At 32.9% G+C, this 27953-nt stretch overlaps 1 protein-coding gene across 3 annotated transcripts; it reads left to right on the top strand.

The window, feature by feature from the left end:
* The first annotated feature begins 185 nt into the window (after window positions 1-185).
* Window positions 186-27490, top strand: LOC127876413 (nuclear mitotic apparatus protein 1-like). Of its 3 annotated transcripts, XM_052421666.1 has the most exons (17): window positions 186-352; window positions 1968-2035; window positions 6265-6360; window positions 6664-6735; window positions 14305-14355; window positions 17392-17442; window positions 17845-17889; window positions 19779-19829; window positions 20411-20455; window positions 20633-20683; window positions 23628-23720; window positions 24111-24143; window positions 24913-25158; window positions 25330-25522; window positions 25901-26404; window positions 26735-26860; window positions 27067-27490. In XM_052421666.1, exons 1-17 carry the CDS (start codon window positions 203-205, stop codon window positions 27346-27348), a joined length of 2157 nt encoding a protein of 718 aa, XP_052277626.1. In that variant the 5' UTR covers window positions 186-202; the 3' UTR covers window positions 27349-27490. The 3 variants fall into 3 exon arrangements, with proteins under 3 accessions (XP_052277626.1, XP_052277627.1, XP_052277628.1); XM_052421668.1 differs by lacking the exon at window positions 186-352 and having other exon boundaries at window positions 1984-2035; window positions 6265-6386; XM_052421667.1 differs by lacking the exons at window positions 17392-17442; window positions 17845-17889; window positions 19779-19829; window positions 20411-20455; window positions 20633-20683.
* Window positions 27491-27953: the final 463 nt, after the last annotated feature.

Here is a 27953-nt window from a genome sequence, read left to right as displayed (position 1 = left end):
TAGGTAGGGGTGCTGGGACATACCCCGGGTCCTCATATATTGTTGCCCCGGGCGCGGAAGGACCTCATAAACTTTGAAATACACGCACACACATTTGAAGTTTATAAATGCCCACACGTCCACGCAGTTTTCAGTTCAAAGTCTCGCCTTACAATAAATACATATGAAACCGAATGTATATCAGTCGTATGATACACATTGAATGAGGTCAACTGTGAAAAACCGATATTGGGTGTTTTTGTATAAGGCAAACGCTAATACAACAGGAAGAGAAATAAACACGAAGAAGGAAAAACACAGGATCGCAGCTTTTCGAGTGTTTAATGGAGAAACTCTTATTGTCACACGTTTGGTCTGTAGATGATTAAAACTGTTTATTATAATTCTGTTCTTGCTGTTAACAAATTGATTTGTATAAAATATGTGGTTATAATTGGTAAATCGAAAGTAGGATGAAAATAGGTTTCCACATCGTTAATAAGTGGTCGATTTTGTATGAAATGTACTTTTAAACACGGTAGTTTAATAATAAAGAATCAAGCGAAAATAAAATTCTCCGGTTTTGTAACAAAACTATGTTTTATCTTTTTTACATGTTTAATCTATGTTTTGTTAACACCCATTAACCCATTTCAATTTGCGTTAAAGCTGTGTATTTTCATACACATTATTGTGTATGAAATTATAAATGCAATCGTTCGTTTTGTATTCTGTTCAGGTCGGGTATATTTACGACAAAAATGTTTGAAAGATAATCTGTGACAACAGTTATGTGTACATGTATGCGAACAAGGAAAATCAGTTCATCACGATTTTACTCATTTAAAACAATAAACAATATGCCTAACAAAGTTGATGAAAATAGCATACAATTTTGAATTACTGAATACAGTTTCGCGCTCTGTACCTTACTCTTTAAACAGGCGCAAACATGTGTAAGATATATCGATAAGCATGTATTTTACCATCTTTTGGTCATTGGAAAATATTAATTTAATCAACGTAAAAATGTTTTTAGTCCGATTCCAGGATATTATGTATGTACACGAGTCAGATAGTTGGTAAAACTAAATATTTTTTGTACGAAGATTGTTCATATGAAAGGATGCCCATTTATCGAGTCATTTGTAGTTTTATCTCCTTTACAATTGTACATCGTCAGTTGGACCCAAAGATTAACTTATCGAGAGAGATTGCATTGTAATTCGCTCATCGTCAACATTATCTCTGTAGGAAAATTACATCTATAAAGGTTTATAAAGCTATTAATATGATATATAAAAACAGCCTAATAACATGGCAAAAAATATTTGTATTGTTTTACACGTGCTAAAAACATTTAAAGTAAACATTTATCATCAAAGTTTCTATGCTCATGTAGTAGACTCCACACAATTGCATAACGCATTGTGTTCATGTGCTATTTTAGAACTAATAGTAACTACCAAAATATTTTTTACCAGGGAAATGAAAGTAATTGAGCATTGCCTATCGAATACACGTAAAAGCACTTCTAACGCATCTCTCGTATATTTCGTTATGTATTGTTGTTGTTTTTTCAACAAAATTTGTCAAAATTTACAAACACAATTAATAAGGTAAACTATCATAAAAATGATACAATTTTGAAATTACTTACTTTCAGTGAAAATCATTAATCAGTTAATCGCAATCGAACACACACAAAAAAGTATTCATTCCTGGTTGCTGAGTTATCATTTATGTAAACTGATTGCTGTAACGACTTATTTACAAATTTGTCTAATAGAGAACCTAGTATATTAATCCATTCCCAAGTACCGTCCATTCAAGTTTCTGTAAGCTAGAAAGTGTTTAAGGTATAGTCTTTATACCATGTTGAACTCGTTAAAATATGTGTTGTTTTTTTTAAATATATTTTATTGGGTATTTTTGACGACATTTTCGTTATAAGTGATGTGATATTTGCATATATACATGTGTTGCAGTTGCGGTACGAGCTTATGTTAATTAGTATTGCGGCTTTCACAATCCACCAGTCGGAAATCGTCTTATTGTAAGTCTTGTTTATTAATCAAATATTACAACACATATTTTTTCGAGCACATTTGCAAAAGAAAATCAAAAGTGTTCGCATACGTCCATTTGCAATTTGCACGTACAGCACACACATGCTGTTCACGATTGTAAGAATTTCTAAGGTGAATAAATTGTATTTTGCAAAACATATTCTCAAACAACAATTTTGCGACCACCAACATGCGCACATAGCAAAAGCATCAGCTGTAAAACTTACATGGCTGCTCTGTGTTTTCAAATCGAACGCGGAAACTCTCCTAACATACACTTCGGGACTTTTCTAACGCATCACTTTTCAATCTTAAATATCTCAGTTACGAGTAAAGATATTGATTTAAAATTTTACATGCGATCATATAAAAACATTCTATGCAAGCTCACGATAAAATCATTCATTCGTGACGATTGGACGCTTTAGCACGTGGGGTAGGTATGGTCCATATTTTTGCACGTGGAAATGGTGAAACGCGATATTATTTTAATGTTAATTTCATTTTCATCCTTCTGGAAGGGTTTTTACACCAGGAAAACAATAAAATTAATTTAAATAAGCAATATGGCTCGGATGAACTGTTTTAAATATAACTATTTAAAAATGTCGTAATGTGTAATTAAGAAAGTTGTGGATTGTTTGTTTGTTTAGGTTGCACGTGTCTTTGGTAGAAATATGTCCTCCATAGTTAGGCTTTGGCAGAAATTTCAAAAAACATGAACGTCGTGATTATCATATTTTAAGCGCGCAAAACAGTATAAACAATGTTCTATTGACCAACTTTTGTTATTAAGACAGACTTAAAATATTATTGACGTTTATATCAATCTTTCGATTCTCTGGTTTAGTTTGTATACCACACATAGCATTTCAAAAATGTGTCCCACACATAGCATAATTACATTTTTATACACACTCTCCGAATCAGATGTATTTGCGCAAACATACAATGTATGTAGCTTCTCTATGAAGAATTGCAATGTCCGCCCTATTTTTCAAACCTTCGACAATATTAGAATGAACGTTTTTGTTGATTGAATATTTTTTTTACCACACATAGCATTTCACTTCGTGTGTTTTCAAACACGCGGTTTTACTTTTTGGACAAAATACTTAATTACTTTTGCGCAAACTTAACAAAGTTGTGTATTTTGACAATAACCGGACACTCGTCTTTGTTTTTATTTGTGAGCGTTACAAATAATGCAGACCGAATTTTGCAAATCAGTATGCCTTAGCTACGCTAGGAACCGTAACCCGTGACTGCCAGTGTGGATAACTCCAGTAAAATTTAGCAGACGACAGAATGCTAAAAGCGTCTGCTTTAACCACCGCATCTGCCTGTTCTCACTGGTACAGTGCATAGTGTGTATTTAACAGCTTGTAAGACAACGTTGGCCAGTTTAGTGTTTATTATTGAAATCTGTTCATATTGGCTGCTTTCAGGGAAAACGGGGCTTAATGCATGTCAAATAAGATTAGCATGTGCACACTGATTAGCTGTATCAATGATTTGAAAAAAAACCTACACATCTCGACCTGTGTTTTAAGACACACTCTTTATAAATTTGTATGGTTAATGGTCATTTAAAACTTGCGATATAAAAAGCTATAACATAATTTTAAAACTGAGTTGCGTCTAAGATTATACAACAGCGAACAAATTCAGTGCCTTCAGCGCTTTGATTTTTTAAATGGTTTTGAATTAAAAAAGAAATTATCAAAAACGTTACCTGAAGCGATGTTTTCTTGACATTCGATTGTCCCACACATAGCCGAAAAAGTCACGTGGTACAGGCACATTGCGTATGTTCTAAAACTGTTGTTAGGAGGCTCTGCGCTCAGGGACTGCGAGATAGGCGGCCTTTTCGGGGACTCATTCTGTCACCACGCCACCGTGAGCTGCGTAACCGATGGACTCGTCAGCACCAGCGTATGACACGATCAGACTGGACACACGTCTTGTTCACTGACGAGAATCGCTTCAACCTGTATCACAACGATGGACGGATGCGCGTATACAGACGTCGTGGTGAACGCCTAAACGATGATTGTGTGTTTCAGCGTGATCCACATGGCGGTGGTTCCGTTATGGTGTGGGCTGGAGTGTCGTTACACACCAAGACAGATTTGGTGAAAATCCACAGCAATATAAACGCTGTTAGATATCAGCAGGAAGTTTTGCTCCCAGTTGCAATTCCGCACATACGGGCCGGCGGACGCGGTATGGTTTTGTTGTAGGAACGGAGCATCTGCTCATACAGCACGCGCGACGCAGGCGTTACTACAACAACAGAACGTTCGTTTGCTTCCTTTCCCTCCAAAGTCACCCGATCTAACTGTAATCGAACACCTTTGGGATAAATTGGACAGGCGGGTACGCAGAAGACCAGTGGCACCACTCACTTTACGTGAAATAGAACATGCCCTTGTGGAAGAGTGGTGTAATATCCCTCAACGTTTAATTATTAACTAGGTTGCTTCCATGAGAAATAGATGTTTACACGTTGTAAGAGCCATGGGAGGACACACAAAGTATTAGCCACTCGAATGTGTGATATTCGTGCTTTTCACATTGTTATTAATTTACGTTTTATGAGTTTGCGAATTTGACTTTTGTTGTTTAGTTTTATATTTTGTTGGTTTTTAATGTAAATTAAATTTAAAGGAATTATCAGATATGTGTTATTCTTGGTCCAAATTTCAACACAATCCGTTCAAAAATAAGGGAGCTATATTGATATGCTTACGTGATGCGTTAGAAAAGTCTCCAAGTATATAAAACGAGCCCACTTGCCATTTCCATGCAAGATCGTTTGGTGGTCGTTAATGTTTAATATTTTGAGTTCATGTATTCAGCCGTTTGATGGATACATATGATACAAGTTTTGCGTCAGAAAAGCCAATGACTGAACTTCATTATATGGCGTCTTTGCTTAAGAGTCGAGCGAGAAAATAGAGAATACATGATTGGTGCCGAGATGGAGAAAGTTTATCCGGTGAGGCTAAGAAAAAGAAAATAGGACGAGCTTTAGGGAGCCCTATTTTTCTTTTTTCGGGCCGAATCGGATAAACGTTGTCAATCTCGGCACCAACCATGTATTCGATTTATCCTGCTTCATTCCGTTGACACATGTTAACTTATCAAATTATGATCAAATGATAAATTGACAGAACAATATAATTATTCTTGTCGAGCCTCCTACATGTACACAACATTCCTGACGACCGAATAACAACCGATTGTGTCACGTAAAAAATAGTTCCATTTTAAAGTGTTTCTTTTAATACTTTCATGTTAAAAATATGAGAAGAAATAAAAAACGAATCGAGAATGTGATATTTTTCTTGGTCTACAATAACGATAGCAGCCGATATTGGTAAAATACTACACCCTTGTGAAGTGTATTGGAAAGGTTGCACTCAACTTTGTGTCACAGCGTGCGTAGGAATAGCATACTTCCGGTTGACCGGAGATAGGACAATTTATTCGACCCTGCTTTATGAGGTCAATGTTTGCAACAGGTAGGATAATAAAAAATAATTCAATTAAGGAGAGAGAGCGTTTCGAAATTTAGCACTGAATACATGTTACTCACATACTAAAGTATGACAAAGCCGTAAACAAATATAAGTATATGTCGGATTCAAAACTGGTTCCCTATTCATCTCGAAAAATATAATAGTAGCGAATGTTTTGGAGGATTCCTATCAAATCATCCATTTCTATGATATGATATATTCATTCGGGATATTTTGCGGGATAATCATTAAATATTCCGGCTTGACAGTTCCGCCGAACAAAAGTTAAAAAGAATCATGAAAGGAAGTGATATGAGCACACATAATTTTTTGGATGTTTCTATCGCAGATTTACATATATATTTTTTAAGTTTGAAATGAAGTTGACATTTCAACAAAACCGAAACAGATGACGAAGCTATATCTTGATAATTTCACCGTTATAGTTGTAAAACGTATGCCGTGGTTTATTATTTTGAGCTTGCTGATACAACAGTATAGATGAGCTAAAACAACTAAATGATAATTTAAATTAATGGGTACAACTTACAGATCGGGGGTAAAGGTATAATATATAATGTGACCCTTATTAAATACTTTTGTAACTTATGTATATATTTTATGTTTTATTTTTATTTTATACGGATTCATATATGTTCTTGTAAACACATTTAATTTTAACTTGTTTCAAGATTACTGCTTCGAACTTCTGATGAAGAGTCTGGAATATGCACAAACATGAACCCCACAGAAAGCAGTTTAGAAAACAACGTATTGACTGGACAATTGTAAATCTTTTTTGAAAGAAATTTCTGTAAGTGCACGCTTATTATATTTAACTGTATTTATTTATTACATGTGTGTAATTGATACTGTGGTCAAAATTCAATATCCGTTGATAATATCGTTCAAAACAAATTGACGCAATATGTTCTTACATAGTTCCCAATCGACGGCATAAACACGATGACGGTTGTGATAAACATAATACCAATATTTGAAACATTGCACCCGAAGTATAATTGAGGATCTATTTGAGTTCCAGTTGTTACGCAAATTAGTTGTGAAATGATTGTTCATCCTATTTTCAGTGACCAGAGTGAGCAAAGGACTATCGTCCCGATGGATGTCGATGAACAAGCAGAATATAAACCTGAATACGTGTATGTATAACTGCTTTATTGTATATATTAATACAGTCATGATAAAACTATATTATTCTTTTCATTCAGAAGTATCAGTCGTTTTGTTTATGTTAATAAATTCATAGATTATGATTTGTTTAAGAACTGATTGTTCATGATTCAACAACATACAAAATTTAACTTAGCTTAAAAAAAGGAAACGAAAGTATCACATGAACAAATATTCACATATAATACAGCAACATATGCATGTACTTTCACCATGCACGGTCTGTAATTGAAAGTACTGCGATATTTTGCTGAATGAACGAACGTTTATTTGTCAATATCCATGGCTGAGCATGTTTCAACATTCCAAAAATACGTATGCAATAATTTCGACTATCCTGGTGAATCTTATTTGCTTATAAAATAAAAATAATGGCGGAACAGTGTTATTACGAGAGGAGGCATAAAAACAACCATTTTTGATACATATACTTACTTAAGTGCAAATAAACAATGACATAGATTTTGTTGAGATCTATATTTAAGATTGGTTGAAAAAAAGAAAGAAAAAAAGAGCAAACTTTAGCGAAAAAATGCTTGAGTTAAAGATGAACGAGTTGGTTAAAATTGAAAATGCTTATTTGCGAGGTAAATACTATTCCTGATTGGTTTATGATCAAACTTAATTCCATCCAACTTTAATGAATAATGTACCTGCACACGTGAGTATATGACTATAATAATCAGTTTTTGCGTGGAACTAAGTTCACTTTACCGGTGGATTTGTGTTTGTCAAAACATATGTCGTAGAGGCATTAGTGTTTGTGGAACATCTAGTTTTTGTTAAGATGTATTCCCTGATTTGTATAAATTAGTTATGCCGCTATTTTAAAGTCCCGAATGGCCAAATAAGCCTATACAGTATTGTTTTCAACTTAAAAGTTGAGGAAAAACGACAAATTTAATTTAGTGATTAAAATTATACACAATTATAGTAATGTTTTTATTGCACAAGACGTCTAAACAAACAATGTCGAAACCCGATGACTCACACTAAAATACAAAACATTAACAGGAACTATATTCAAATCACAGGAAAACTACACAACACTAGATATTTATTCGTTTATGATTTTTTGAGAATGACTTGATATCAGTTTTTGAGGTTTTGATGAATTTTCGTCGAAATACGAATGTTTTTTATGTTGAGTGCAACACAGCCGTCTTCAACCGAGTTCCCATCAATCATCAGTTGTTTCGCCCCTTATCTAGAAACACCCTCTTGATGGCGGGGCAGCAGTGTTGATCAGGCATTGCTCGTCTGTGATGGCTTTTATGTTGTTTCATTGCGTCGTAGCCACATCTATCTGGGCGCCCTCTCTGCCGCCTTAACAAGGGCCCGCATATAGCTTTCCCTAGCCCTTCCTTTGATACCCAAAGTTCCAAACGCTTTCCACAAGGATTGTGCAGGAAAGCCCCTACCCTCTCTCCCTGTACATACCTGCCAGTTCTTGGTAATTTGACCTTTTTTCATTTGCCTCATCAATTCATTCTTAACAAGGGACAGTAAGTTCCAGGAATAGCATCTGCGTTGGAGCTGTTGACCATATGACTATGTCAGGACGTAGGTTTGTTTTACCAACATCTGGGAATACGAGTTTCTGTGCGAGAAACACCTTCATCATCTCCCCGTGTCTTGCCTCTTGTAGCAGACTTGTGTTCTTGCTACCTTTTGCCTTCTGTCCTTCACTCACTAAGTTGATGTAACCTGGACCTCTGGTGTTGATTTGTCGCTCCTTCTTTCTATCTTGCTCCATGATGACCGCAACCACTCGCAGGACTTGGTCATGCCTCCATCTGTAACGACCTTGAGACATAGCAATATGACAGGATGAGAGGACACGTGCTTGTGTCCCTCACTGGCTGCATAGCTGACAACTTTGGTCGTCGCTTAGCTTCCATCTTTCAAGATTTAAATTGGATCAAGTAGACTTTGCGAGTCTTCTCATTCTTCTAGACATTTCCGGATTGTATCGCTTCCATTGCTGACTTCACGGACGTGGTCGGTTGTGCGTTTGATACGGTTGTCTTCTACATCTAACAATGCGGCGTTTTTTCCTCTTGTTTTAACTCATTTAAAGATGAGCGATCTTACTCAAATTAATAAACGATTCAGTCGTTGATAAGTTTGAAACAACTTTGGCCAAGCATCGCAATTATCAAGCGCTCCTGATCGATCAGTATCTTTGTGTGGACCGAAGCGAGTTCTAGCCAAACAAAAAGAGTGTGAACATTAGACCGGAACTAAGAAAACAGTTCGAGCCATCTGATAATACGACCCTCACGACTTCGAGCCAAGCGACCGAAATTTACATGAATTTATAGCAATAACGAATTGGTGCTTCGGGAGACTTTTAGCCTACCGCAAATTCAAGCAAAATCGAGTTTGAGCCGTCGGGTTTTGATTGTAGCAAGAACTCCATTAATATCGAAGGCCTTTAGCTTCTTTTACTCCAAACTTCCAATGAAAGTATTTTACATTTGTTAGAAGTTTAATTCAAATCCTTTAACAACGTTTGAGTCATGACTGTGTTACACTATGTTATTGAGCTTTCCACAAGAAACATTCCACGAACAACAACTCAAAAAAGCACTGCGCACTTACCCACAATGTTCTCTCAATGTTCAATTGTGATGGATTGATAGAGCCTACACGGATATAAACAATGGGAAATCGGTTAATATTGTAGAAAAAGATGAACGAACTTTTATTCAGAACTTGCTCTCAAAGCCATTTTCATTTGAAGTTCTAAACTATCACATAAAATTAATATTTTGCACTCCAAAATTTAAGTATTTCGTTATGTTTTGTACACAAACTAGTAACCTATAATTACTTTAAAATTAATTTGAAAAGAACTAATGAATTAATGCTTGAAAACTGTAGAATTAACAAAGTGCAATACTATGTAAATAGTGAAGAGAAAGTTTAACTCCATTCCCTCGACTTCAGCCATCACTCAATATATGAGAGTTCATTTAAGATACAAACCTGCACAAAACATAGTAGACCTTGAGCTGCATTATGACCCTTCTCCCCCAAAGGGGGAATTTCAAGGTTATATTTTTCTTAATCCTCTAGGTAGTTGGCATTCTCTGGCAAAAGTTTGCAAAATTCTGTCGGGGATTTACAGAGTTATGGGACTTTGAAACACATACCCCTTATTTTTCATTTTTACTCTTTTCAATTTGCAATACATCTGCTATTTATACTTTTAAAACAATAAGGTTGCTAAATAACTGCTGCACAAACATATTCTATCGATTTTAGACATTGTGAATGACAAGTATACCTACAAAGTGTATCTTTGATACACACAAATTGTAAATATTAACTATTTTTACAAAACGTTACGTCCCTTTGTTTGGATCAGTTCATTTTATTGAATTTCTACAGACGAAACCAAAGTTTTGACTTTCAAAATGCCATGAAATAGTAAATGGAATTTATTTCTTAATTATTTGATCAGTTTTTGTATATCAGAAATACATCTTAATGTATTTTTCAAAAATGAGTTATAATTTAGCCGAAATATGATGTTCTATCAACTGTTATGTTTTCATACTGCAGGATTTGTACTGCAAGGAATGCAAGTAAACTTATCACACCTCAGGCTCTTTTGATGAATGTGCTCAATTCGCTCTATATATTTGTTCCAAGGGTTATTATTATGTTCATATTTATATAGCTATCTCTGTTTATTAAATATCCAAGAAAATGTCATTGCTGTTTCTCCTTGAAATAATACAGACAGCACATTCCAGAGCAATTTTCATTTGAAATTAAATTGCGAATAAGAGAGGAACAAAATAATATGTGCACAAGTCAACACAGTTTTATTTTGACAATATTGCGAGTCTTTTGCGAAATTATTAAAATAAAATTATATTTTTAAAATATACAATAACGTAATTAAAAACTTGTTTTCTATATATAATTAATCTTGCGAGTAAATTATATACAGTCAGAAGAGTAATTCTACTATAACTAGTGAAATCCTTGCTACATGTACTATTTAATTCTTTATACGACTTTTGATTAAAAAAACGTTCAATGAAATAAATCTAGGTTTCTAGGTATATTGTGCCTTTTAAAAATGAAGTGTAATAGTAATCAAATAGTACTAGTGCTTGTAAAGTGGCAGAAATTCTCTAAATTGTCTCTTTTCAGAAACTTATAAAGGAAAAGCCTATTAACCTAAAACTATCATAGAACTTGAAAACTAGCCAAAAGATACATTAGGGGGAAGTATGTATTGTTCAATTTGAAAGTACAGTAAAGAAAGAGGTGTATTTACTAACAGACTATAGATTACGAAAACTTAAAGATGTAGCAAAAACAAGGTCGACATACAACTCCTCATAACAAAGACCAGAATACTTTAGGTCACCTTCCAAAGTGTCGTCGTTCTTTTGTCACAGATACCTATCATGAAACTGCAGTCAAATCATCACCATCATTTCTATTGTCAGGTGCATAAACCATAACGCCCAGGGAGTGAAAAAAAATTCTTTTACACGATTTTAACAAAACACAGCGTCTAAAATTACTATTGGAACAATGGAGCACTGACAAATATGCAGAACAACTTTAGGATCGCCAAATGCATTATGTTCTTGGTGAACGATACTGTCTGCTTACAAGATATGACGGACTAATAACTGAGGTACTTCCAGACGAATCTCTGTTTTCGTCTCAAGAGGAAGCAGATACAATGATTATTTTGCACCTGACACTCCAAAACCATAATTGTGAGATCACCCGATACAGATGTATAAGTGCTTCTTATTAGGTATTGGAGACAAAATGAGTGTTCAATCCTATATGACATGGAAACTGGAAACAAACGAAGACTCATCGACATAGACAATATTGCAAAAGAAAAGGGAAATGACTTTTATTCAGTGTTACACGCAATTCACAGCTTTACTGGTTGCAATACTGTGAGCGCATTTGCGAGAAGGGGGAAAAGTAGGTCCAGTAAAGCTTCTCGAGAAAAATACAGACTTAATGCGTACCTATGCCAAGTTTGGTGAAAGACAGGAGTGTAGTGATGACTTGTTATTGTAAGAGTATTTCGTATGTTATATGTATGAAAAGCAAAATTACTCAGATGTAAATAAGCTCCGGTCTGAAACTTTCTGTAAGAGAAGTGAGATCAAAGGTAATACTCTGAACTCATGCGACACTATTGACATAAGTTTGCTACCTCAATGTAAAGCAACACTTAACAGCATACCAGACGTGCTAATTACCAAATATATATTTGGTTACACGCCCATGAAAGATATCCCTGCATGCCTGATGTTCAAAATACAGGCTGGAAACTTGAGGAAAACGGAATCAAAATTATTAATATGTGTGGACTGAAAGTGACATTTTCCACAGTGAGCTAGTAGACATACTCTGTACAAAGTTGCAAGACGATAAAACCAATCAGGATGAGGATGAAAATGATGATAGTATTGAAATTGACAATTTGCATGATGAAGTGTTTGATGATCAGTCATATAACTCCTGTGTCCTAACTATGAAAATGAAATAAAGGCAAATCGTTAGTTACACTTTTATTTGAAAGTATAAATTAATAATAATAATAATAATAATAATAATAATAATATTAATAATAATAATAATAATATTTATTATTATTATGGTTATTGTTATTATAATAAGAAGAGCACCGCATAGCGGGTTCCAACGCTCGGCTGTGGTGCAGTTTTGTAGGTGGAAGCACTTTGATTTAAGAGCCTATTTTAAAGTTTTACATACGAGGTCACAGTGACCTTGACCTTTGACCTAGTGACCCAAAAATGGGTGTTGCGTGTAGAACTCATCAAGGTGCATCTACATATGCAGTTTCAAAGTTGTAGGTGGAAGCACTTTGATTTTAGAGCCAATTTTAAGGTTTTAGCACGACGCGGACGGCGGACGCTGGAAGTCGGACGACGAGCTGGCTATGACAATACCTCCGGTTTTTTATCCGAAAACAGCCGTGCTTATAATAATAATCATTATAATAATAATAATAGAAACTATATTAAAGATAATACAATAATAAGGTTATAAAAAAAGTATTTTTAGTTGAGTATTAATCGGTCTATTATTTGCCTGAGAGATGAGCTCCTATGTATGCTATCTCTTTATCATCATTATTAGTATCACTATTATTGTTATTATTATCATCATGATTAATAATTGTTACATTAGGCCACAACAAATTGATTAAATGTTCGATGGATTCGCCGCACCTAAAACTCTAAAACTTGATAAAAATATTTTTATTTGTATTTTGCGCCCGCAGCGAAAAATTTGCTGCGCACATATTATTATAACATGATTTAGTTTTATTTAACCTACGTATTTTACGACATAGAGTGTTATAAAGCTTTGCGTTGTTAGATTTGTTTATGGTAAAAACAAATGGCAGCGTTCGTCTGTCTTGTCATGTCGGCAAAAGCAGTTAAACATGCACTTCAACAATTGGCATACTCCTATCTATAATCATAATTATAATGATTCAATATTCCCAATTTTATGGTTTATCGCACGTTATTTCAATCAAAAAGGCACAGGCTGTAAACTATGACGCGAAGAAAAATCACTGCTTATGCTTGATATTTATTGAATTATTTATTGTTTCATGTTATTAAACCATCATTGACAGAAAACTGAGCTTCTTATATAACTTTGATAATGAAAACTACGTGTACCATGTTAAATTTAAGTAATCACTATCTGGTGTGTGGGAAGGAAAAATCCGTAAAACAAATCATCAATTTGTTGTGGCCTTAGTTATTGTCATCATTTTACCAAGCTTGTTGGCATATTGTTTGATAGAATAATGTGATTATGATCTGAAATAATATGTTTGACACACAATAAGTATGTTAAAGGAATATGTATGAGAATCATACACAAATATGTGTAAAATATGTATGTGTCACATATATTTTAATAGAAAATATTATTAAATAAACATAGGAGGAAGGCTTTGAATGATTACAATACTCTTTATTAAGGAATGTTAAAATAAGTTGTTTTCTTACAAAGTTTGCATTTTGTATTAAAGGTAATCTAAACAAAATATTTAAAAAAACGTTTTACACTCATATATTTTAAAGTTAAATTTATCAGTAACGCCCCGCTAGCCAATTGCAAACAATGTGTCATGAGACTCAGAGGATATAGAGGATGAAAAAAAATAGGGTCTCCTAAATTCCTCCAGGGGGGGGGGGGGGAGCAAAAGTGTTCGTGGCTCACGGCCTATAGGCAAAGTGCTGCAACTACTAAAATACATATAGTGTAATTGTGGTTCTTCTACTCTGCCATTCCTCTAAATGTCTACGTGCACACTGCATCAAAAATTAAAATACGAACATTAACACTTCAAATGACACAAAAGAACTTTATAAGCTCCCGGTATTTCAGTATTACAAAATGTCTAATTATTGACAACGTTGACAGTATGTGTTATAATATGTGCTTTTTTCAATATTTTTATATGGAAGTAACGCGGACTTTTTTCTCTTTAACAGAAACAGTCAAGTCAGTCAACAGCAAAAAGAAAAAGATGACATTGAAGCCAAGTAAGAGTTACTTACATCAAATTCATTTTTAAAAAACAGACAGATAAATGAGATATAGCTTGACTTTTACTACAAATGAATTAATGCTTGACAACTGTAGAATCAACAATGTACAATACCTATGTTAATGGTGAGAGAAAGTAAAGTTCCTTGTACTCGACTTAAGTCATCACTCAATATATAAGGGTTCATTTGAACACTTTCAACACTTGCAGAGTTATGATTCACTTAAGATATAAACCTGCACACAACATAAGCAAAGTGATGCAACTAAAAATATATATAGTATACTTGTGATTCTTGTACTCTGCCATTCCTCTAAATGTCTTCTTTCAATGGACAATTTAAAATAACAACATTCAAAGCTAATGGCTTCACACAAGGATATTAACCAAAGGGCCAAAAGTATTAAATTACTGCATATAGCGTAATGGTTCTTGAAGTCGGCATTTCCATTTAAATACGTCCATATGTAAATACGGTTTCGAAAACCGCTAAGCACAAGAACCGCATGTCTCTCTTAAGGCCAACATTTTTTATTTTTCTGTTTTACGGGAGATTTAAAAAACAATGGAGTCGGGGGAGGGGAGGATAAATAAAAATAAAAAACATTTTTATTTTTGAAAATTAAAAATCTCAGCCAATTTAACCTTATGTATGCTTGCATATACCTTTAAGTGTTTATATATCTTATAACACTATTGTACAAGCTTTTTATAATAATAGTAGACATACTTGTATATATATTTATAGGTAAAAGCACGATTTGCATGTATATTAATTTAATAGAGACTAAACACGCGTGTAGTGTAGTATGGTGTAGTAGTGGTGATGCTATTGTACTTCTAACACTAGATTTCCTATATGTAGCACCTCGACAGTCCCAAGCCTGCAATGCCATCTTTAAAAATGCTGGTTTGCTGTGGCATACATCCCATCTATTTTTATTTTTTTTTTTTACTTTGAATGATTTTCATTGTTTAAAAATTAAATTTTAATATGCAGTTTTAACTATCAATCATTGTGATAGCAAGCAAACAAGCATTATGTTAAGGATGAGCACGTGTGAGGGCTCTCTATCCAGTGTTGTTTGATATATACACTCAACAAAAGTCAGTGATTTTTATTGCTTTTTTTCGTTACAGCGTGTGCCATTTGGATTGGGAAAATTAGCGTGATAAACCATGAAATTGGGAAAAATAGCCCGATAAACCATGAAATTGGAAAACATTAAGCACTATAAATATGATTATAAGAACAGAGTTAAAATTGTTATGTGCATGTTTGACAGCTTTTTTGTATTATAAAGTGCTGTTTTAATGTCTCCTTACAATGAAGACAACGTTTAGTTAATATCCTTCCACATGCATAATAAACTTGCAATAATCTATAGATTCTTAAATACACCATTTAATCACAACCTCTTTAAGAGTATTAATTTAATTCAGCATTTTTTAAATTTAATATCAAAGGCCTATGGTGAAAACATTAACAAATATCAACAAACCGCTTTAGTGTTCTTGCTGTGTTAATGATGTATTGAATGGAGTTAAAATAATATATTTAATGTGTTTACCTTTCAATATCTTGCACTTGACATCCTCAGTTAAATGCTATTTCAGTAAACTGTACAGGGTGACAAACATAATAAAGCAGAATATGCATATGAATCTGATTATACACAGATCAACTAACATATAAATCAAATCATGTTTGTCTCTTTCCATTTTTGAACGATACTCATCTTAGATCCTTTAACTTTGTGAGTAGACTTAACTCCAATTTTCCAACACTGGTATCCCTGATGCTAATTCACTTTGCATATTTCTAATAAATATTTGTGTTTTTTTTATCTCAAACATAGTATTTTGCGTTTAATGATACACGCATTAAATTATTCCCTAATAACCATATGATATTCGTTGTTAATTTGAAGCTTATTTATCACTTCCGCCGCTCATCGCACATTTCTCGTCTGCTTACCGCCAACTTAGACGTGTGTAAAAACAGGCCTTCTCCATCGGGATACATCGACTATCGTCAGTATCCTCGGCAATATAGAGAGAGATATGTGGATAGCAACGTAAATTCGTATTCGGCTACATTCGCGAACACGTAAGTCAGTTGTCGATCGGCGACGACTCGACAAGCTCGATCGGCATTCGTTCTTGGCTAATGGCAATTGTTTCAATAAAAACGACCAATGAAAAAGCCGATACTAAGCAAGCGTCGGGTTAAGTCCATGTTTTATCCGGACATTTCAGGGAACAGGTAAAAATCGTTGACGAATATAATTTTTCAACGTTATGAAACTGCACGGTCGGCGGGAAAAAGGAAAATAAAATTAAGTTTATTGAATTTTATTTTTATTTCATTTTGGCAAAATAAGGGTCGGCGGTCCCGCAAAACAGAAAATATAAAAATGTTGGCTTAAGGGGAATACACAAAGATTTGTTGTATGTTACATACAAGTCTAAACTTATACTACTTCTAAGGGAAAGGTTAGCAAGCGAAAAAGAGTAAGCAAAAATACAATTCGTACAGCCGGCAAAAAGGTTTGTATGCACGATCTGAACTAAATTTATTTCTAATGGAAAAGGTTATCCTATAAACATCAACAGCCATCCCTTCAGATGGACTTAACATAAATTGTAAAAAAAATGAACATAAAAAAGTGTTATGTTTTTTAATTATAAATATTAACTTGCAGTCATGGGGGCAGACCTGTATTTCATTTGAACTTGTATTTATCACAGATAATAAAATGCTTTACATTGAATAATATACATGAATGCGTGACTGTTAAGTTATAAAATAATAATATACGTCTTTAAAATACTTGCACACTGCATAAAAAATAACAATACGAACTTTAACTCTCCAAATGACACAAAAGAACTTTAAAAGCTCCCGGCGTAACATGTCAGTAATACAAAATGTCTAATTATTGACAACGTCGACGGTATGTTTTATAATATGTGCTTGTTTCTCAATATTTTCATATGGAAGTAACGTGAACTTTGTTCTCTATTATAGATACAGTCAAGTCTGTAAACTGTTAAAAGAGAAAGATGACAGTGAAGCCAAGTAAGAGTTACTTACATCAAATTCATTTAAAAAAACAGACGGAGAAAATGATAAATAGCTTGAGTTTTGTTTAAACTGTGCTTTTAACTAAAGTGTTTCAATGCATATTTTTTTAAGCTTAAAGTAAAAACACTGCAACTGTAATAATTCAAAGATTAACAGTTACAGCTTCGACTAATTATCATTTATCACGCTGAACAATGTCATAATTCGAAATACATAATACAAAAACGTGTCAAAAATTCCGTTCACATACGTTATAGAAATCTAAAACTGCACTAATACATGAACGTTTAAAATATAAACATATTTAAATATGAACATACAAACAGTGCATTCCATTCGACAAAGTAACCTTACCTGCATGCATGTTTGCACACTAATTTATACGTGTTTTTTAAGCTGTCGGAAAAGGATTAAAGCATTGGAGACAGAACTCGATGAAAGGTAAACTTAAATATAACAACAGAAAAGACTATCATGTTTGAAATAAAGCAATTAATACTTGTTTCAACGCTATATTTTTTATGCCCCCTTTTGAAGAAAAGGGGGTATATAGTTTTCGTACTGTCCGTCAGTCTGTCTGTCAGTCTGTCACACTTTTCGTTGCCGCTCTCTAATTCAAATAGTTTTCATCCGATCTTTACGAAACTTGGTCAGAAGTTGTATCCAGAAAATATCTAGGTCAAGTTCGAATATGGGTCATGCCGGGTCAAAAACTAGGTCACGGGGTAGAAAAAACAAATCAAGGGAAGTCATAGGCTTTAAATGTACATAAATATCTGAACTGCCAAATTATATATTTTTGTTAAATAAATCAAAGCGGCGCAGTAGGCGGCACTGTGTTTCTGACAAACACATCGTGGTAAAAGGTCAAGGACAAGATCATCCTTCAAGGTTTAAGGTCAAAATACAAATCCAATGGAAGTAATAAGCTTTAAAGGGAGATAATTATTCAATATTGAACATAGCAACTTGATATTTGGCATGCATGTGTATATCATGAAGCTGTACATTTTGCGTGCTGAATCTACCGTCACGGTAGTGGCTTTTAATTATTTGCTACTAAAAATAGAGATTTGTTAGAGACAATTATTTTCAAGGGAAGTAATTTATATAATTATAAATCTCAGATTATATATTTCCTTACCAAGAATTTAAGTTCTTTTTACAGTTACTGTACTTATTTTTAGTTTCGATTATTTATAACTCAAAGGATTGATTTGTCAAAGGTTTTTTTCTAAAGGATATAATTATCATTTCTTTCCTGTTCTAATTTGTGAATGGTAGTGTTCATTACTTACCTGTGGACTTATGTCCATAGATACAAGATGAACTCTGGCTATGATCTCTTTGATAAACCACAGCCTTTGGTTGTCAGTGATGTCTGACTTGGTAATTTTTGACTGTCTACAGACTCCCCGGTTGGATTGGACAAAATCCAAGGGAAGTAATAAGCTTTAAAGGGAGATGATTTCTATACCTGCAAAATGAGAAATGGAAATTTTATTTCTAAGCGGCGCAGTACGGGGCATTGTGTTTCTGACGAACACATATCTTGTTTGGTGATTCGTTGAAACATTTAAACAATTGCTGTTTAATCATATCGATACAAATTAGCATTTAGAGATGATGGCATATTTCATTTAATCAAAAATCCACGACTCCAAAATTCGACGATGTTTTTGTTTTTATCCTGAAAATCAATTCACGGCATGTTTTAAAGGTGAATGTCCTTTTTGTTTGGTCCCAGGGTCTACTATAATGGATACAACTTTTTATTGAGAGTTGTGGTGTTTTAAAGGGATATGAAACCGAAGTATACTCAAATATCTGTCTTTATAGTACAAATAGCTAAATCCACACGACTCTTCGTTTTTTCCCCGCAAAAATATATGCAAAATCACATTTTTGTTCACTAACAGCATCCAAAACGTAAACGTATAAAAGTGATTTAAAGTTAGCTTGGGAATCTTGAAATGTCGATAATTAGAAAGTACTTATAGCCAACCAAATTTACGCATACGGCAAAATTAAGATATCGACCAATCAAAATCGTGTTTAATTTTTCTTGAAAGTTGGTAATGTGATGCAATTGTTTACTTAATTTTAAGATTAAATGACTGGTGATTATCTTGAATAGATTTCAATGATATTAAGCCAAGTTCAAAGTTTTTATTTATGTGAATTATCATTGAGCTTTGCTATTAGAACATGTTTATGTTGTAGTGTCAAATTTAGCTTATTAAAGGATATGAAATACACAATCATTTTCAATTATTGATCATTACGTAATTGTCAGTTGACGCTTAATGGAATGATTTCTCCAATAATAGAAAAGCGCAAGTCACCACACTACAGTCTGAGAAAGAAGTCAGCAAAACACGGTAACACGTACATATTTAATGAAAAAGAACAATAGACTTCTTACAAAATTGTTACATTCGTTGTCGTATATATTAAATAAATTTATTTTATACTTTCCGGTGGTTTATAGAGAAATATCAGTGAATTAAAACTGATAATTTCACTGTTTCAAACAATGAAAATTATCAGTGAAAATTATCGATAATTTTCACTGTTTATGTTAAATGACGTCATTTTTTGGACGAAATGACGTCATTTTCCCAACGTAATTCTTTAGTTAAACTCTTTAACAATGTATATAAACTGTGAAATAAAGCATAAAATAAAAAGAAAATTTGTTGGGTTCGGTGGATTATCGATTTTAATTCACTCGTGATCATATAAAATGTATATTTTCACTCGTGGCTGCGCCACTCGTGAAAATATTATTTTCTATGATCACTCGTGAATTAAAATCGATAATCCACCGAATCCAACAAATATCCTCTATATAATTTTGTAATATGTTCCTATATGTTTTGATTACACAACACTTGTCAAATACTGATAGTTATCATGCGTCCATGTTTTATACACTAAAGTAATATATGTTATTTTGAAGCCCTAAACAAATGATCCAGAACATGGAGACAGAAATTCGGAATAGGTAACAAACCATATAAAACAGAATAGGGCTGTGTTTGTTTAGATAAAGACAAACACATTGAAATGATTTTGTTATTTAAGTAATATTTTAATTTATGGAAACTTAAACTTCCATTTTTAAAAATACGCTGTCAATATGTGATTGTCAATTGTCTGATAATGCTTTCTCTTGTTATAGAAAACAGCAAATCAATATTCTACAATCGGAGAAAGAAAACCTTATAAAAAGGTAAATACCATCGATCTTTGGCCTATACTTTTTAAATAAAACAAATATCATGCGCATGAGTTTATGAATTGATGTGTACAATTTGTTTTTTTCAACACTCACCTAAGTTACAAGATTACACACAATATAAGTAAAACAATAGCGCGTTTTATATCAGTGAAATAGATCAAAAATTAAAGGCACCGTCACGAACGCAATGTTATATGAAGTGTTTTTGTATTAGATCATAGCATTGTTATTAGTTATAAATGAATGCAAGATGTGCGTTTTAAACGACGAAAAGGCAACTAGAAAATGACACTGTGAATATTCACAAAAGTAATCACTTTTTTCGTTATGAGGTATGATCCCCTCTGTTCATTAACGATCTATTTATCATGTTATTACTTCTTCTATAAATGAGAATAAAAATACATTTAAAATTAATTTTATAATATTTCTGCAACACGCCGATTTACTTTTCAAATCCCAAACATTAGAATACAAACTATTATAAAAAAACTGATTTTAAGAAAGATGACAAATTCAAAACGTTTAGTATAAACCCATTACATAAATAATTCGACCAACCCAGATTTTCAGATAAGGGTGATAACATGCGTACATTTTAACTGAAATATAAATGCGGCAATTCAAACATGTACGGGGTGCCATTTTATCCGCCAGTTGCAAAGGTTTCGAACAATAATGTGTTCAATAACTTACAGTTTGCATTGACCAATCCCGGAGGACCTAGGCTAACGAAGTCCTTCCTATTTGTATGTTTTCGTAACATTGAACATAGTCCTGCCTTAGTCGCACACTCTCGTTAACATCAACCGACAGAAATTCACCAAACTAAAATTGGAACGTTAAAATTAGGGGTAAATACCTTCAAAATACAAGAGGTTAATAACGCTGTGAATTACATAATTATATTAATGAAATATTTTATATTCAGCATGAAATACGGAAAACAAAGACCTTACATGATCTGTTTTATTAATAATTTAAAACTGAAGATTCAAATTTAAAAAAGATTGCCCTAAACAATGATACACTTTACTTATTTGAACAAAATGGAAACACATTAAACTTTCATAAACAAGTCCAGTATGCTTTCTACCCCCGTTATGCAACTCATCCTTATTCATAACTATTCTGTTTTTGTTGTTGTTGTTTTTTTACAAACAACCAAAAAGAAAAACAATACATATTAACCTTTTTTTCATTTTTTCCTTTTTTTTAATCACAAGAACAAAAAAGTATATATTAGCATATCTTGTATAACATGTTTGAACTTTATTGCTGCTACATGGTATCACTTTGTTTTATGATATATACATGCATACATTGTATGTCTTATATTGAATAATAAAAAACAAACATATTCTTTTTACACAAACAAGTACATCATCTGCATTAAACGGTAACGTTATATCAGGAAATAAACAACAAAATTCTTAACAAAAATAATTGGAACGGTGATAATATCAAGACAATTATGTGCAATTAATGATAATGAAAAGCAGCACCCAACAACAACCGTTATAACGTCCTTTGGATATTTTACGAAAATAATAATACACAATAAATGTCCATATCCGACACATAAAAAGAGTTTCACAATCTTTAATTTTCTAAAGCATTGGCAACGTGTCTCTGATCTTTGGTCTTTTGATGTAAATTTGATACATTCAACCTTGTTAACTTGTGTTTTATATTTGTCTGAATCAATTTAAAAAAAATAAAAAAGAATTAAAGATTCTAGCTTAATAAGAAAAAAACATACGTTTTTTTTGTAAATATGGGCTTAACCGGGATTCATCCAAATAATTACATTCACGATTCGAAACGCGTATTTAATAGAGATTCAACGGTAGCAGTCCTTTGTAAGGTCGGATTGGACATTGTTCGTCGGGTCGGGTATTTTCGGGTCAGGTCGGGTATTCACATAAATTCAAGAATGCATCAAAGTTCATTTGAATTGATCATTATCAATCAACCTGACAATATACCAAAACTTATACATAACGATTGAGAAATTACATTAGTAAACACACACAACTGAAACATTTCATGAATGGGATCCAATAATTTTTATTTTGCCGAAATGAATGCTCATAGTTTGTATTTGATGCCCTTATTATTTTCACGTTTTTGCTTCATGTAATGAAACGTGTACAACTTTGTTTGTAATAATCACATAAAATAGATTAAATATAGTAAAAAGTAATTTAAATGGTTAGAATGATATAAACAAAATTGGTATCAAATAAACTCATATCATGTTTTCTACACAACCCACACTCTAAAAGTAAATGTGAAAGTTAATTTAATGTGATTGTTTGCGCTCTTAATAAGGAATTTTGTATAACCCTTTCGTCAATAAATCGATTTATGGAGATGAAGAAATTTCATTTATTTCTTATTTAATTAGGATAATTCGAATATTGTATAATCCGATAAGAAACAAATAGTGTGACCGTTACCGATTTTATATTTTTCGACAGGATGCTATATTCTGGTTTCCTGTGTAAATCTATTTCACCTGTAAAACATTAAATAAATTTAGCTTAAGTAAATCGAAGGATTTATTTTCAATACACGTTTAATAGATAACATGCTTGACGGTTCTGGTATAAAATAGTTTGAAGTTTTTGTAACCACTTGAGCTACAACAATTCAAGGTCAAAGATTAAAATCATGAACTCACATAATATAAAACTTCCGTCCAATAGACACAAATGAATACATCCCTAGATTTCATTCGCTTACGTAATTGAAATATTTCTAAATACTGGCTAATAGAGGAAAAGAAAACAAACTAGTTATACCGGTCCGCAATAATTTATACCATTGTATGGCTCCAACCAAATGGAAGTGTGAATACAATTATCATGAACAATCAATAAAGCTATGCTCCGGCAGTAAGATACTTTATAATGTATTCTTTATTTTTCAGTTTTAAGAAAGCAGAAAAGAAAGCCTCCGATTACTATGTTTATATGGAAAAACAAAACGAAGAAATAAGGAAGATAACATTGGCAAAACAACGGTAAACGTAACTAAAAATGAAGGCTCAAGAGATTAAAGAACTGCGAACATAAATAGTTGTCAAAGGGCTGTTTCGCAGTTTTTGTCTGTAAATATTGGTGTCTTCATGTGTGTTTATATATTGTAACATTCGATTATTAAACTGATTACTCAAAGTTAAATTTTGAATATTTGTTTTTGCTTTAGACAAAGATGCTTCCTGGTAGATATAATAATAATTATGTAGTAATATGTCTAGCGTAAAATCACAACCAAATCATCCAGAATATAATGACGTGCAATCTCAACACGTCCTTGTTTTAAAATCTTTTCGGATGTTTGTTTTGCACATGCTACACAACTCTGAACTGAACTGAACTGAACTTAAATCAAGTACACTTTTGTATTTCAGAGATATTGAGCAGTACAGGAAAGATATGGCTCAGTAAGTAATTTAATAAATATGTGATTATTTTTATAAATATTTTTTTATATAAATATATCGTCAATAAAGATATATACCAACTATTTAGATATGAGAATACATAAAATAATTTCTAACGTTATGAAACAAGTTTTTTTTATTAAATATCAATGTGCAATAAAATACATTATTTCGTACGTTAAAATGTATTTTAGTACATTTAAAGTTTCAGAATAAACCAAATATTGAGCCAATTTTGTGATTTCATGATTATTCCATGTTTCATCGCATTGCCGTTTCAAATTGACAATTAATATTGTTTCTATTATTTTATTTGAAAAACTATTTCGAATACCGTCTTGTTATGGTTAAAGATGATGGTCCTTTTCCGCATAGTACGATTATAATTTTAACTTATTATCTAGCCACCAAAGAAGGATTTATTCGTAAACATACAATTAAGTATTGACTCTTTATCAGGGATTTTCTAAAGGCGGGTGAATTTTTTTTATAAAGTTTACAGCAGACAAAGATAAGTACGATTATTTTAAGGAAAAACATTAAATATTTAATTGCATGAAGTGTTCTGCTTGTTTTTCAAGCCCCCACTTTCACTTTCACTTTACGAGAGGAAATGGTATTTTCTTACCTTATATAATTCGGTTGAAAGTACTTTAAACAAAAGCATTACGTAATTATCTATATGTATCAGGTTAAACAATGCATTTTAATATAATTGTTATATTTTTACTTTTACGAATGAAAACGATGGCAAGACGTTTATTCTTAGGCTTTTAGGTGAGAAAATTCAGATTAAGAATCAGCTTCTTTCGTTGGAAGAGGAATGTAAAGAACAAAAAGAAAAAATTAAAAGCTTAGAAAAACAGAATAAGTCATTGAATTCAACCCTTGTTTCGGAGCGAAAACATTGGGGAGAAAGAGAACATCAAATGCATCACAATTTTAACGTTGAAACAGACATATTAAAAGAATCTTTGAAGAACGCTGTTCAGGAAATAAACGATCTTACTATCAGGTAACCGTTTTTTTTTCAATCTGAATTTTGATAGAATAACGATAATCGCTTACCTCAAGGTATTGACTTTGTTGGTAAAACTATTTTAAGCCATCATGTTTGTAAGATTATTTAAGTTTTAAGAATCTATTTACATTTACCATTACAACAACCTGCAATTACATATTGTAGACTAAGTAAGTTAGCAAGTGCCAGTTTAACACAAAATAATCCGAATATTGCTGACCTGAGTGATCCTAATCGCCCAACAAAACTGGCTGAAGCTTTCTCCGAGCTGTATGACAACGAATGGACCGATGCATTTGAAAAACTGAAGGACGACGATGAAGTCAAAACAGTTAAACATCTTTTGACCATGTTGCAGGTAGGTTTGCTTGAACCTTTTGATTTAAATTTGTGTTTTAGTATATCTTAAGATTTAATACAACCACTCATTGGAAACAATACAATTTTGTTGGAAGCTTAATAAACAATACGAGAGGTAAACAGTATAAGAATGATATAGCAACTGTTCCATGACGTATTTGCGTTTGGTTGTAGATGTATTATATACAAATGTAAAGTGTTCTTTATTACTTCTGATAGTTCTTCTTCAACCAAGAAATTGTGTTTGGTAAATACTCTTGATTCAAAAACATTTTGAAGGTATTCTTTTGGAAGTTACCGTTTAGTTATTTGTATGAATCTGCTTTAAGATTTAAACATTTTTTGACAAGTCGCCATGGCAAGCATCCTTTTTCAGAAAGCGTGCGGATTTAGCGTGAGCTTAAGCGAGCAGGCTTTGGTCGATATAAAGGGAACATCAACTAAAATTGTATTTACTATTAAAAAACATCAACCAGAGCGCATGCATGTTGGTTTTGTTAGTGGACCCAATTCGAGTGAGCAAAACAATGTTAACTGCAACGTTTCCGATGCTTCGAGCATAAACGGCCCTGACGAAAAAACAACATCCCCCATTGAAAATTGCGAAAATGAAATCACCGTTAAAACAATTATTGGACCCGTAAATACCATGGAAATCCAAGACACGGAAAATAGAATGACAACGTCGCAACAAAATCCATTAAACAAAGAGACACAGCATGATACTCTGTCAGGAAAGCTTCAAGACGATGGATCAAAAAACGATGCTCAACCTACTACAAGACCAGTTAGTGCTATGGATGAAAAGCTACTTGTTCACGGCAACCATAAATTTCTAAGGCATGGTATATGCTCTTCTGGAATGGATATTGTTAAAAGGGTAGGATCTTGATTAAATGAATTACTTTATAATGTTATCGTTTTAGGTATAAACCTATACAGTATGTTAATATGTTATTCATTAGTCTTAAATATAGGTTGGTGGGTTTTAAACATATTGTTCGTCGTGAACTGACGGCATAAACCCAGGGAATTTAACGTTGGTCATTGCGTCACAGTATTTAAATTTATTTATTTATTTCGTGAATGACAGGTTAAGAGATTTAAAGAAGGTATCTAAAACTAACAGTGTCGCTTATTACGGTTGTTGTCGATCTTACTGCGCCTATTGTAGGGTTTATAAGACTTTACATTTATTTAATTATTCCAGGTGGAATCAGAAACGGACATTGCAACTGTTACTTTTGATTTTGAAAAGTTGCAACCGACTGAGAAACAACTCATCAGCGATATTAGAAAACGGGTTTTAAATGAAATTAAAGGTCAAATTATTTCCGTAAGTTGACTGTTTCATTCATTCAATAATTAAATGTCAGTATTTCACAAAAACAAGAACATTGATTGTTAATTATTTCCAATGTATTACAAAATATTGCTATTTAAGTTTATTTTAAATACAGGCTTTTGTCCATAAAAATAAGTTAAACTAAATTATGACACCGACTAAATGCTCATTTACAACATATTTATCACAATTTACAGATGATCTCTCATGCAGTTGTTGCAGAGATGAATCTAGACGATTGTGAAAATAGTATCTTCACCTACGTGAAGGCATGCGCATCCATCTGCTGGGAGATGCGCATCCATCAACCACCCGTCTGTCTGGAGTTTGTAGAGGTCGATGATCAAACACCATTAAATACAGCGACATATAAACACTACACAAAAAGCGGTCCTCGGATGGATTACGTTGTGTGGCCGGCCTTGTACCTTTATAAAGGAGGACCATTGCTAAGCAAAGGTGTTGCACAGGGGAAATAAGTTAAATTGTGATTTTTCAAAGGAATGCTGTTATCGTACAATACCTTTTACGTATTTATTTTCGTGAACTACGAGAGTATTTTGTTTTATTGCCATGTGTACATAGTCACTGAGTTATTTAATAAAATAAATGTATCGTTTATATTATCGTTTGTATCGTTTTTAACAGGGCAATATCAGTTTACGTTTTACAAATATCTGTAAAAAGAAACGTTTCGAATTCCAGTTTATTGCTATTGCAAGCAAGTCCCTTGTGTAATTGATTTCGTTACATTTTCAGAAAAAATATTAAATAATTTGCTATCATAATTATATTAAATATCACTTGCAACTGATAAAGTTTATATAGCAGTCAATACTATGTCCCGCACGTAATGACATATTGGGTCGTTGTCTCGTGGTATACTCGGCACACAGTATGTAAAAAACGATGCTGTTCCGCTTCGAATGTTCTTATCATATTCATTGGATTGCATTAGTTTCCTAATAGGCTTTTAATGTACAGTTCATGCACAATCTATTTCTACGTAAGCACTGGCAACAATAAAGCCTCATTGCAACAAATGTGCTATGAATTTCGATGCCCCTGCTCAATTTATATTTCG

Source organism: Dreissena polymorpha, chromosome 4 (genome assembly GCF_020536995.1).
Source record: "Dreissena polymorpha isolate Duluth1 chromosome 4, UMN_Dpol_1.0, whole genome shotgun sequence".
NCBI classification, from domain to species: domain Eukaryota; kingdom Metazoa; phylum Mollusca; class Bivalvia; order Myida; family Dreissenidae; genus Dreissena; species Dreissena polymorpha.
Note: the sequence above shows the minus strand (reverse complement) of the source record. Positions and strands in the feature narration are given on the sequence as shown.